This window comes from Emydura macquarii, unplaced genomic scaffold (assembly GCF_026122565.2).
Source record: "Emydura macquarii macquarii isolate MOO-44397 ecotype Brisbane River unplaced genomic scaffold, CSIRO-AGI_Emac_v2 contig_1876, whole genome shotgun sequence".
Lineage (NCBI taxonomy): Eukaryota > Metazoa > Chordata > Testudines > Chelidae > Emydura > Emydura macquarii.
Genome location: NW_027132013.1, coordinates 10800968 through 10814715, shown reverse-complemented (window position 1 = coordinate 10814715; position 13748 = coordinate 10800968). Strand labels below are relative to the sequence as shown.

At 48.2% G+C, this 13748-nt stretch overlaps 1 protein-coding gene across 2 annotated transcripts in view; it reads right to left on the bottom strand.

The window, feature by feature from the left end:
- Positions 1 to 926: 926 nt before the first annotated feature.
- The window catches only part of CD82 (CD82 molecule), a 54162-nt gene continuing 41340 nt past the window's right edge, over positions 927 to 13748 (bottom strand). For both annotated transcript variants that reach the window (XM_067557596.1, XM_067557597.1), the window contains exons 6-9: positions 10699 to 10806; positions 6411 to 6608; positions 4749 to 4832; positions 927 to 4205 (exon numbers count right to left, since the gene is read on the bottom strand). In XM_067557596.1, the coding sequence (XP_067413697.1) occupies positions 4131 to 4205; positions 4749 to 4832; positions 6411 to 6608; positions 10699 to 10806 (465 nt within the window). In that variant the 3' untranslated portion in view covers positions 927 to 4130. The remainder of the gene's footprint in view (positions 4206 to 4748; positions 4833 to 6410; positions 6609 to 10698; positions 10807 to 13748) is intronic.

The window sequence follows — 13748 nt, the reverse complement described above, 5'->3', positions numbered from 1 at the left end:
ATTAAGGCTTGGCCCTTGCCCAACTAAAGCAGCTTTCTTAGGCTTCAGTAATTTTATTTCTAAACAGTACATTGTGTTTTGTACCATACAGAGAAGGAAGGGGGCTAATTGGGAAGTGGGACTCCTGGCTTTCAGCTCCTAGCAGAGCTAGAGATCACAGCAGAAGCATGGGCAAGTCACTTGTGCTCCCTGGAGCACCATTTCTCCACCTGAGAAAGGGATGTCTTAGTATAGTTACTACATTCTCAATGAGGCATTAGCAGACCTGGGATTTGACAGTTTTGACATTGTTTCACCCATCTCAACTGTCCTCACCTGTAAAATGGGGTTAGTTCCACCAACCTACCTCACCAGGGGGTTGGCAATTAGTGAAGTTTGTGGCTGCAGTCTTTTGAACATGTGAAGTGCTCTAATACTTAGCATATATTAATTTTCCACATGGGAGGTGGCTATAGGGTTCTGTGAGGGCTCAGAAAGAACATATTAGTCCTGTGAAAGCAGTTGTGTGCAAGCACCTGTGCAATTAGTGACATGCTATGTCAGAGCCATACTACAGGCATACTTCGATTATACAGTTCTCTGAACTCTTGATTATCTAAGGTGGAGTGGTTTGCAGAGTCACTAGAGCAGGGGTGTCAAACATAGGGCCTGTGGGCCGCATCTGGCCTGTGAACCTTTTTGATCTGGCCCGCATGCTGCCCTTGAAAGTTTGACTTGAAGACATTTGTGTGTGTGTGGGATTTCCAATTTAAGAGATTTGTGGGCAGATGGCATTGCCACTTTAAGAGAGAGTCTTAAAAGCGGAAGACACCCTGAAATTTTCGGCAGCAGGTATTGCTCCTAGAAATCTCTCAAAGCAGCAATGCAGCTAGGACACAGAATTTTTCGGCAGAGGGTTTTCCATGGCCCCTGGGAAGGGGCGTGTATGCAAATTTGGCCCGTCACCAAGTTTGACACCCCTGCACTAGAGGGTTATTTCTCTAACTAGAACACTCATGCCAATTGCTGGGCTGATTGACTGTAGTCATGAGAATGCTCCAACCTGCCTACAACAAACATGGCTGCCTCAGCTTCTCACCCTCCACCTCACCTTGAGGTCTCACTTTAGTTAAAGATCTCACTCAAAGTGGGAGAAAGGACTCAGAAATCTGGATGAGAGGGGAGCGTTCAGGCAGCCATATTTGCTGTAGGCATAGGGTGATGAAGTCTTAAGGGTGGTAACCAAAAAGCACACATTCACTATAGGAATGCTAACTGATTCTGTTAGTCTGTAGTGCATTGTCCTAGGCTAAACAAAGTGGGGCTTACTGAAGTACCTCCAGCTGCAGAGCTTTTTTAGCCCTGGATACAATAATTGCCTTGAAAACAGAATTTGCTGCAAGATTTGTTGGTAGGGGGCAAGAGTAAAAAACCCACAAAAAAACAAAACCCCCAAATTCCTAGGGAACCCAGAGCACACTCAACCAAAAGTTCTAAACAGTGGGAGATGTTTCCACAATGCCACACCAGTAACATCTCATAGGCAGGCCTCTGGCGCCCTATTGAGATGTCAATACCAATGCTTCTTACCACACCACCCTCACAAGGAGATTCTTATACAAAGCAGAAAGGACAGAGCAAACATTGCAGTGCACAAGGGTGGGGTTGTGGGTTTTTTTTTTTTTTAAAGCAAATCTCTTTATTACAGAAATATCCTCTATGCTTTAGATCTGTACATGCATTTCTTCCAGTGGGAAGAGGTTCTAAAACAAACAAACAAAAAAACACAGAAGCTCAGCAGGGGCTCCACCTCCTTTCTGCTCAGCATTGGCATCTGGAGAACAAGAGTCATACACATAAAACTCCTTAGGGGACAAGCCTCTAGTTACTATAAGAGAAGGCGGAAATGCTGGCTTTACCTCAGAACAATAAAAAGGTGCCTCCCCCACAAGCATCAGGCTGCAAGGATTTGTACAGAGTAGGGTGTTCAGGACAGACTCACCCTAGGAATGGGATAGCAACCTTCCCCAATGCCAGCTGCCTACATAGCATTACCTGTCCCTGGAGGGATGGCATCTGGGGTGAAATGGTAGTACAGGCTCCATGGATCATTCAGTCCTTGGCTGCACTGCTGACAGTAGCAATCCCCTGGAGGCTTTTGCACTTCTTTATGCTCTGGCAAGGGAGGAGCTAGCCAACCACAGCCTGCTCCTTTAGTTTGAACTGGAGACTAGGCCTAGAGAGGCAGTGTACAGGGAGGGCTTCATGCTACCCTGATACACAGCACATGACTATTGAAGGCAGACCTGCCCACCAGGCACCTGTACTTAAGATCAGGTTTATGTTCCATAGCTAGAAGTGACTCCACAGTCCAAGTAGCCCCTACCTTCCCCTACAAGAGCAATGACTTGCATCCACCACAGCAGGAGGACCTCTCCCCCCAAGCTTCCTGCATCAATGAGACATTGGAAACTCCAGGACTGCTCCGTTTAGGAGGTGGGGAGAGAATTCTTCACCCATGGTACTTTGGAGCTGGCCCCTTGCTGCTGGCCAGTCAGCATAACCACTGCATCCATTTCCCTTAGTTCCAGAGATGCCAGCACATCTGAGGTTGGTAGGTGTCACTTGTCCCTTTATGATCCCACAAGCTGAGTTGCACACATGCTAGGAACATGAACACCCCACCCTCATTTAAGCTTCCAAGAGGATGGTAGGCAAGGGTCAGTAGGCAAGACCAGAGCCACACTCACAAGCTGGCAGTTTCAGGGGTTTCGAGGCAGGGCCCAAAGAGGGTGAATGTCTGAATATCATAAGCAGTAACGCCCCTTCTTCCCCAGGTCTCAGCCAGCAGTGACCTCATCACTACAGACGCAACCAGAAATCCAGGCACCAACCCATCCTATTTCCTCACCCAGAATGGAGCCAGCAATCCAATCAGCTGCTGCAGAGCCAGGTATTGGGATACCACTGTAGTGCCTCCCCTTAAAGCCCATGATCCAGATACCCATGACAGTGATTACAGGACCCGTGGCACTTAGTCAGCAATCCAAACACCCACAGAAGTGTCTCCTCCCTATACTGCATGACCAGTACTCCAGTGGCAGCAATGCCCCCATGGCCAGCAATCGAGACAGATGCTTTTGTTTTAACATCGTATTAAAAACATAAAGAGTTAACAATCAGATTTTATACTTGAAAAATAAAATCAGTCATCACCTCTATAAAAGTTGGCAACCCAAGAACATGCCCAACAGAGCCAGTATAGGCGGAGCCCGCAGACTCACCTGTGCTATTCAACAGTCTCTAAAGTGCCACTGAGCCAACCGGAGCCCGTGAAAAGGGAGGACTGGGGATGGAAGAGAGGGCTATGTAATTAGTGAAGCCCCAAAACCATCTGCACCCGTTCCAAGAACAGCTCAACAACGACATCACACACTACTGGATGGGCCACACTTGGAATGGGTGGACTTGGCTCCTTCCAGGAGGCTTCTATTGAGAATGGAAGGGGAGCTACATGGAAGACAGTATTTAGTTTACTCCAGAAATGGGAGGAATTATTTTTGGGGATTAGGGGGTGTCAGACTGAATCTGAGCACACAGTGTTCCAGATTGAGAGTTGGATGGGGGCTGGGCAGGGTGGGTAGGGAGAAGACAAAATGTCAGGCTAATTGGAAAGGAAGTATTTTTTCACCCATAATGGACCCAAGGGTGACCCATTGCCAGTAGGCCAAGTCCCGCGTCTTCTTGCTGGTCCATTGGATTCCCAGCTCACGTGGTGAAGAGAGGGAGTGGTGTGAGGAGAAGGATTATTCTATTGTAGGCCTCAGACTGGAAGGGACTGAAGTTGGGAAGGACACCATTAAAGCTGCATGCCCTCCCAGGTTGATCAAGACATTACAAATAAGTGGCCCACTTCAGAGTAGGAACTATCCAGAAGCAGAGGGGCAGCCCAAGGCCTTGGTCACCAGAAGATTTGTACGGTATTGCAGCTCCTATAGTTCCTTGGTATTCTGAGAGAAATGGGATATCACTGGAGTAAAAGTCAGTGTGATGGGACAGTCTGGGGTGGGAGGGGGACACACAGGGACGATGAGGCAGGAATGTTCTGTTTGCGCCTCTCTGGTGGGGTCACTCCACGTTCAGAAGACTCATTACTTGGGCACTTTGGTGTAGTCTTCTCTGTGTACATTCTTGCAGAGTGAAATGGCCAGCACCATCCCCAACAGCTGGAAACAGGGAGGGGGGGAAAAGAGTCAGTAAACAGGCAAGCTCAAAGGGAAAAGCAAGCACATTGTGGTAACTGGGGTGATCAGAGGGCAAGACAGGCAGACAGTTGGTCCTATCACCACAGTGGGCTGTCAGCAGCCAGCATGAGGACACAGCACTGTGCTGCAGAGAGAGGTCTTAAAATCTTCTCTACTCTGATCTAGCCTTTTATACAGGTATCACTAGCTGAGGCAGTTACCCACATTCTTCTTAGCTATGGACACAATGGACTCCCAGCTACCAGACACGCTGGCAAGAACCTGCAAGATCACGGACAAGAAAGACTCCCAGAACAGCAGCTAGTACTCCGTTACATTAACCTTCCAATCAGTAACCTACAGCCACTGAACATTCTGTTCATAAGGTGCGCTCGTTGTCCATTGGAGCTTTGAACCCATCCCACTGGGCACCGGAGCGGTGGTTCCAACCTGGCCAGGTCTCCAGAGCCTGAAGAAGTGGCCTAATGATTAGGCTAGAGAGCACAGGGAGTAGTGGCGACTCACCTCAATGACAGCAACGCCCACGCAGACTCCAAGAATGATGCCAAGATTGTCCTGTAACCAGCTCTGCACATTATCCTTGCAGCCCTGGAAGGGAAACAATTACATGGGGAAGGAGAAGTAGGGTAGGAGAGTCTACAAATATCTGAAGGGTGCAACAGTCAGATAAAAATGATTTGTTGGGGGAAGAGTCAACGCTTTAGTAAAGGAAGTAAGTCATGCCTCACCCTACTATTTGAGGGTGTCAACAAGTACGTTCACAAGGGTGATCCAGTTGACACAGTGTACTTGGATTTTCAGAAAAACCTTTGATAAGGTCCCTCAGAGGCTCTTAAAGAAACTAAATTTGGGACAGGAGGGAAAGGGCCTCATGGATCAGAAACTAGTTAAAATATAGGAAACAAATGGCAGGAATAAGTGGCCAGTTCTCACAATGGAGCGGTAAAGAGCAGGGTCCCACCCCTCCCCCCCAAGGATCTGTATTGGGACCTGTGCTGTTCGGCACATTCATTAAATGGTATGGAAAAGGGGGTGAGCAATGAAGTGGCAAAGTCTGAAGATGATAAAGTTATTCAAGATAGTTAAGTCCAAAGCTGACTGAAGAGAGAGTTAGGGGGAATCTCACAAAACTGGGTGACTGGGAAACAGATGAAATTCTACATGGGGATGAGTGCAAAATAATGCACATTGGAAAAAATCCCAGCTACACAACAATGGGTTCTAAATTAGCTCTCATCACTCAAGAATGATTTTAGGGTCACCATGGAGAGTTGTCTGAAAACTTCAGCTCAATGCATTGCAGTGGTCAAAAAGTTTGTAACATTGTTAGCCTATTAGGAAAGTGATAGAAGATGAGACAAAATATCAAATGGCACTATATTGAGGAGATGGTTCAGTCTAAAAGAGACAGCTAAGGGGGATATGATAGAGGTCTATAAAAACATGATAGAAAGAAAGTTATTTACCCCTTCACATAACAAGAACCAGGAGTCACCCAATAAAAATAGGCAGCAGGCTTAGTACAAACAAGAAGTAGTTCCCCCCCGCCCCACACACAAAGCAGTTTCTCTCTGGAACTCATTGACATGGGATGCTGTGATGGCCAAAAGTATAACTAGATAAATTCATGCAGGATATAGCCATTGGCTATTAGCCAAGATGGTCAGGAATGCAACCCCATGCTCAGGGCAACCCAAAACCTTTGACTACCAGAAGCTGGGAGGGGAAGACCGAGTGATCTATCCCCTAATTGGCCTGTTCTGTACACTCCCCCTGAAGCTCTGCTACTGGCTGCTTCCCGACAGGATACTGGGCTAGATGGATCACTGGTCTGACTCAGTACAGCAGTTATATCCTTAGTGAAAGGGAATTGCTTGTTTCTCCCTCTGAACAATGGGACATGGACTTTCCTGACAGTGGGATTTATCAGGCTGTCGAGCAGTCTCAGCAGAGAAGGGGTGGAAGCCCCATTGCTTAGGTCATTTCAGAGGTAACAGGACCAAGTCCTTGACAGTGTAGCCTAGAAGGGCTCTGCGGTGCCACCAGGGGACCAAGGACAAGGTAACCTCAATTGCAGTTTTCCCATCTCCAACTTCCCTTAGAATACCACCAGGGAGCTCACCGTGGACATTTCCCATGTAGGTCCCATGAGGCCCAAAGACTCACCTTTCTATAAACAGGCCAGTCAGCAACTGACACAGTCCCGTTAATAGCAGTGACATCACCACAGAAGCCACTCTTAGTCTGGAGGTCAGCTGAGCCATTGGAGTAGGAGCAGGAGCAGGGGTAGGAAGTCAGGGTTTTGTTCTTGAGGATCTGGTTTTCCTCCCAGTTCTTTGGCCCCGTCCAGCCACAGCAAAAGAGCTAAAAGCAAAGAAAATGCATTCCCATTTATTCTTTCAGATATTTTGGCTGGCACAAGAGAGGGAGGGGCTGACAGCAGATGGAGACAGGCCCTCTCCATGCAATATCTACTGCAGTAGGCAACAAAATGGGGAGCGCAAGGGGTGGATTTTGATTTCTCCCCAACAACATTAACATGCCTCTAGCATCCCAGCTCGTATCAGAAGTATATGTGCATGGGGTAACTATTTAGAACAGAGGCACCCATCCAAACTTTCATCTACCTGAGGGTCATTTTGGCAGCTAGCCATGAGTTGGAGGGCCACACCCGCTGGGCTCAAAGAGAGGAGAATGCAGCCTCTGTCTTTGACCTAGCATGTAGAGCAGCTAGTATGCTGGAGCATGTTAGTCTTCATGAGTCTCACCTCTGCAAGGAAGGCACAGGCAGACATCATTTAGAGCTCCATAACCCACATGAATGGCAGAGCAGGGCTCGAGTCCTGCCTTTACACACACGGGTAAGGCATTCTGGTACTGTCACTTTAGGAGTGGTAGTTTATCCCTGCCCAGAATCAAATCTGTAGACTATATGGGGGAGTGGGGTGGGGTGGGGAACAAGACAGTATTTTTACATGATTTTACTTGAGATTGTAAAGACTCTGAATATTTACTTGATCTTCTCCTTAAGTGTGCCATTTCCATAATATTAGATGCCTTGGGTACAAGAAACCAGAACGTTTTGGAGAACATGCAAAGTAGCAACTGTAAAGTTACCCAAGAAAAAAGTTAGGTTAATCAATTCAAGCTGATCCTCTTCTGCCCAGATCTTTAGTCCCCGAAATTTAAGTGTCACAGCAGTGGCTCTCAACCTTTCCAGACTACTGTACCCTTTTCAGAAGTCTGTTTTATCTTGCTTACCCTCAAGCTTCATTTCACTTAATCAGACAAATGCAAAATGGTCATAGCACACTATTACTGAAAAATTGCTTACTTTCTCATTTACCAGAGAATTATAAATCAATTGTGAGTACAAGATTTATATTCCATTTCAGTATGTAGTATAAACAAATCATTGTCTATGAAATTTTATTTTGTACTATTTTATAGAGAGTCTGTTGTAAAACAAGGCAAATATCTAGAGAGTTGATGTACCCCATGGAAGACCTCTATCTACCCCCAGAGTAGACAACCACTGTGCTACAGCAACAGCTGGCCACCACAAGATGGAGCTCTACTACCAGGTCTACCCAAAACTTCAGACCCACCTCTAGTCCTTGTTATAGCACAGACAACTGCTTCAAAGCAGAATGTGGGTGACTAAACTGGTGGTGAAAAGAGGAGTGCTTCTACCATAATAGCTGAACACAAGGTTGCCAGAAACTCACCAGGGTGAGACCTGGGATTCAGCTGCTTGGCTCACCAGCAAGTCCTCCTACTCAAATTGGATTTATTTATTAAGCAAGAAGACCATTTAATGATGTCGAGAGTCCTGAAAATGTCAGAGCTGCTGCTTGAACAATAAAAAGACTCCAATTTAGAGCCAGCATCTGACATTTCAGACTCAAAATGGAGCATTTAATTCCACTAAAATGGTCCCCAGGAAGGGCTAACTCCTGCAAGATTTGGCATCTGGACAGCATGAGCGAGCTGTGCGACGTGATATACCAGAGATGCTCCATGCTCAGTCCCCACTGTGCCACACCCTCCATCAGACTAGTGCTGATGAACAGCATTGGATCCCAGACACTGGACTCCTGTTTATCAACAGGACAGGCTTTGGGGATGCAAGCTCCCCTGCTGCTGAAATGGATTCTGAGGAGGAGAGGGGAGTCCAGTCCCCATAGCCAAGTCAATCCTCTGCTGAGGCTGTCAGCAAAGAGGCACAACTAGGATGGTAGGTTGTGGCCAGGATTTTTCCTTTAGCATCCAAAAGACGACCTAACACAATGCAATTCTCCATCACCACCTTCCCTTCAGTCATGCCCCATAGACCATGTGAAATGCTTTAAGTTGCTGGAGAACATCAATCCCCCATATTCAGGATGAAAACTGAAAAGTTAAGGCTGATTTAGACACATGGAGCCAGGAGTGACTTGCCTTCATGTTTTATGCTTTAATACACAACACTGCCCCATTTCAGGCTGCTGGGGGAGTCGGCACATTCAGATTCACTGCCCTCTTCTCAACATGGCTCTGCTCAATCTCACCCTTGGTTATGCTTACTCTCATCTCCTTCCCCTCTCTGACACTCTAGGCCTTGAACCTTCCCCCCCACCCCCACTTGGTCCAGTGATGCCTCCTCTCCCCCAGCATGCTCTTTCCAGAAAGCAGACATTGTAGTCTACTCCTCAAAGCCGCAAAGACACGGAAACAAACGAGAGCCAGGGCACTAGAGAGCCTCTTGTTTTTACTACATCCCTTCCTGCTCCTTGGCTGTGTTTAATCCTGGCACAAATTAAGCCCTAGTCCTTGGTTGGTTTTATCCTGGATCAATTGCAAGCTCTCCAAGGAAGGCTTGCTCTCTTATTTGCCTGCAAAGCTTCTAGCCCACTACTGGAGCTATACAAACCTAGACATTAGCTCTCCCAGCCAGCTGCTCAAGCAGTGATCTTGATGCCAAGAGCAGAACCCATGGGCCGCTGCATGGTTCCCAGCAATGCTGGGACCAGTAGATAAGACACTGCACCCTAGACAATAGGGCTACAGGTGCAGCTGGGTTGCCTGGCTTTAAGCCTTCAGTTCAGCTCACTACCAAGAAATTAACCTGAGCAAAAAAGGGGGCAGTGGAGGGTTAAGCCATAGTTTGGTGTGAGGGCACAAGGGTGCAAAGTAGCTGTGGGGGACAGGACTCTGGAGTGTAGGACAAAGGAGATTCGAGTCTTACTGATATATGCAGCACCTACTCTTCACCCTCTACTCCTTTGGGTCAGGCAGCAGATAAACTTGTTCTGCTAGCTAAGGTGTGCATGTGTGTTGCAGATCCTTGCCTCAGAACAGCAGCCAAGATGGTGTCTTAGCAGACAGGCACTCAAACCCTATACAGCTGGCTGTGCTGATTGGCCAAATGGCAGAGCCCAGTGCGCTCCCCTCCCCAGCAGGCACAGTTCTACCAACACTCATTAGAACAAGGAACAGTCCTTTCCAGTAACAGCTTCCTAGTGCTGGAGCCAAGCGGTGCAGCCAGAGACTGGCATGGTGAAAGCACTAGCAATGCCAGGCAAGAGCCACAGGGGCAGACTGGAAGAATTTTTTTTTTTTATAAAAACAGTGAGGGTAATTAGCCACTGGAACAATTTACCAGGGTCATGGGGGATTCCCCTTCATTGGCAATTTTTAGACTTAAGATTGGATGTTTCTCTAAAAGAAAAGAATCTAGGAATTATTTTGCAGAAGGTCTCTGGCCTGTGTTATACAGGAGGTCAGACTAGATCACCATGGGCTCTTCCAGACTTGGAAACAATGGAGAGAGATTCAATACAAAGGGCAACTGGCTAAGGCAGGGACTCCTGGAGTCCACTGGCATGGAGGCTGGAGGGCATAAGAGCTGCAGATCAGCACTGAAAGGGGGGGGGCACAGAACTCAAACAGTGGGGGCATAGGCGTGTGCACCCAGGGAATCTTCCTTAGGATGTGCACCCCAGGAATCTAACAGGGGTGTCAAACTCAATTCCGCCAGCGGGCAACATTTGAATTACCTGCCGGCGGAATTCTCGCCACGTCATAGTCTGTCGAGAAATGACGTGAGAGGGTATTTCAGCGGCAGATCCCTCTCGCAGCTCTGTCCACCGAAGGATCGCACACCCTCTGCTTCTTTTGGTGGCAGCTTTAAACACAGCAGGACGGCGCCGTGGGCCACGTCAAAAAATAATCACAGGCCGGATAAAAAAGGGATGTATGATAGCCCTGCATTAGGGTGACCCCGTGCGCATGCCTATGAGTGGGGGCCATCAGACAGCCTGAGACAGTCAAGGGAAGGAATTGCCAGAGTTTACCTAGCACGTGCCCCCACTCAGTCTCATTCTAACACTTTTGTACGACACCAGTGTTTGCCACCCCACCATCACGCACCACGTCATCTTTTCTTCTAGTCACCCTTCACTCAATGACTCACCTGTTCCTGCACATAGTCCCAGGCCTCCTGGATGTTCTTGTCGCTTTGTCTGTCAGGGTTGTAATCCCGAATGACACCCTGGACGATACTGGATACTTCTGTTTTCAGCTGGGAAAGGAAAAGACAAGGGCGTTAGACACAGATCAGTCAAGGTTGCTGCTCATGCTTTGAGATTTGCTCTTGCTTCTCCGAGGTGAAAGATGGGGGCTCTCAGCCTGGCTGTGAGACTCACTCTGCAGCCTTACGCAATGGCTTCCCCTCACTGCAGAGTGGGGCTGAACACGCGGACTTCCCTGGGGCTGAGAGGCAGGAGTGCCGGAATCTCGGTAGATGGGGGAGGGAGGGAGGCCACAAGGCCCTACCCCTCTGTGGCTTCTACCCCTGCTCTGCCCTCTTCCCTTAAGGCCCCACCCCCAGCCAAGCTGGGTCAGGAGAAGAGCCTCCTAGGGAGTCTGGGCCACTGTGGGGAGCCCTGGACTCTCCACCTGCCATGGGCAGGGGGGGCCCAAGAGCAGCTACCAACCCATGGACCCCCCCCTCCCCCACTTCCCAAAAAAGAGCCTCAGGTCTTCCTTAGCAGCAGCTGTGGAAAGGGGAAGGACCAGGTCAGAAGGGGCATGGGGAACTAGAAATCGCATTAGCTCAGGGGCAGAGTTGATGAACCCACTGTAAGTATTTGAAATCTCCTCCCCGCCCCCCATATACACATTACTACATACAAATGCTCAGTGGCATCCATTTTGTCACTCCCACTGATGTGGTACTGGAATCAGCATTTCCATGCCAACCCAAGGTTACTGTAACCTGCCTGGATCATCCATCCATTTCCTTTTTGGTATACAGTGACCCAGCCAGCTTCAGCAACAGTGTTCACTGTTGCAGCTGCACAGGCTTCCTCAGGGCAAAGTTAATCTCAAAGCCATGGCTGGTCATGACCCCCAGCACCAGATAGCGCTGTGTTCCTAGGGAATCTGCAGCTTGGCTTTCTGTGGGGACAGTCCGGTTCAGCCAGACAGATGGGAGTCACATGACCTCTCCTCTTCTCCCAGCTGTCTAACCCTCTTTCCCTGAATTCTTGGCAAACCATCTTCCCCTTTCCCTCCCCCACAACCCCAAGTCGAGTGGAACCATAGCAATTTGACCTGGTTCCTGCTAATGAGATTGGCTTCTGCTTCTTCAATAAGCTCTAAAGGTTACTGAACCTTTGGGCCTCCTTCCCTCTCCCCTTCCACACACACCTCTCTGTAAATGCAGAGGCAGGCAAAGAGCTGCTTTTCTACCCAGCCCCACTCAGGAAGTCAGCTGCCAGCCTGCACATTCAGTCAAGGCAAGGCCAGCTCAGCAAGAAGATCGAGCCCAGTTCAGGTGCTTCAGCTCCATTACTGCCCACACCAAAGCTGCTGACAGCATGATGTGGGCCTGAAGCAGAGCCCCAGATTGGAGCCCCTCAGCTCTGCTCACACCCAGATCTAGCCTGTTCTATTACTGTGCATATCACCTGAGAATGTGGTACCTGGGTGGATAAGGAAGAGTCTCAAGCAGTTCTAGTTTTAAGATTAGGGGTTTTGTACCACAGTTCCAAAGAACTGCAAACCACCACCAATAATTATTGGATATTTTCAGAAAACTCAGAGAGGGGGTTTAATCACACAGAAAATACAGTTCAGTTCTGGAGAGTGAATGCAGGGCAACCTGTTTTCAAGTCCAACTGGCAGAGCAAGCCAAGAAGGAATGCAGGCATCCGCAGTCAACACCTAGTCCCATGTCCCCAGGGCAACAGAGCAACAAGCCGGAAAAGCATGTTCAGCAATTGTCAGCACATTATTTTCAATGCCCACCCCCCAAAAAACCCCATTGCTGTGCATCACTGATGCTGTACACAGCTGGTACAGGACATGGCTCAAAGTTAGGAGATCTGCGTGAGGAGGCTGCTGCCCCCACAGATTTAACAATGGCCAATATCTCTTGTTCTTACTTTATGGAGGGAGTTGCCACTGGAATCCAAACACCAGTGAGTCAGCAGAATGCTGTGGCATGGGAATCTGGGTCACCATCTAGCCACCCAAACTACACAAGGAAGGTAATTTCCCAATTTCCCTTTTTGATTTGTGCAGCTTTCCACAGTCACCACTGCACTCGGAGAAATCTGGGGACATGTCTATGCTGCCATGTTATCAATTGAGTGGGTCTTTGTAACCCCACTCAGTTGATAGGAGAATGCTCCCATCGACTGAATTATTCCACTTCCTTGAAAGGTAGTGTTGAGAGGAGATGCTCTCCCTTTCATGTAGCATTGTGAAGATGCCACACTGCATAGATACACACGAGATACATAATGTAACTAGCATACCTGATGTCGACCCAGCGTACACCAGGCCTGAGTCTCTGACCCGCAAGATTACTCACTACATTGTTTATGCATCTAACTACAGAAGAGGTCCCATAGGTCATCCAATCCATCTCTCAAGGACCAACGCTAGATCGTTCTCCCTGGCACATTTAAGTTTTTGATCAGGTCTGGTTTTAAATGCTTACCAAGTGATGGGACTCCCATCCCCTCTCTTTGGGAGATTTCCAGATCAGTTCTGATCCTGCAACTGAGGTACACGTTACAGCCACTTAGCCAGAGCCAAGCCTCTGTCCACACCACAGAATTGACAACAGGTGGGGCATCACTCTCTCTCTCTCCTTTTCTTAAGGCATTTAGGGCTAAGCTACAGAAGTCCGACAGAATAGGAATCAGCCTGAACTAGGCTAAAGGAGACCTAATAGGGACTTTCTATGATCAGGGCAGTGGCTGACAAACAGGAATTTACCATTAAACAGCAACATGCAGCTTGGAGAGTAGAATGTAATTTTTCAAACACCTATTACTATTTTGGCTTCCAGTCTCCCACCCCTCCCAGCTGCAAACACTGCACTATTTCATTAACAAAAGGCAAACATAGGGAAGAAGGGGATGATGTGCTGACAGTTTTCCACCTAGGGTAGGGGCTACACTGCAAACAAAGGTGTGTTCTTAATTCAGGTAAGAAACAGCAAAGAGTTGC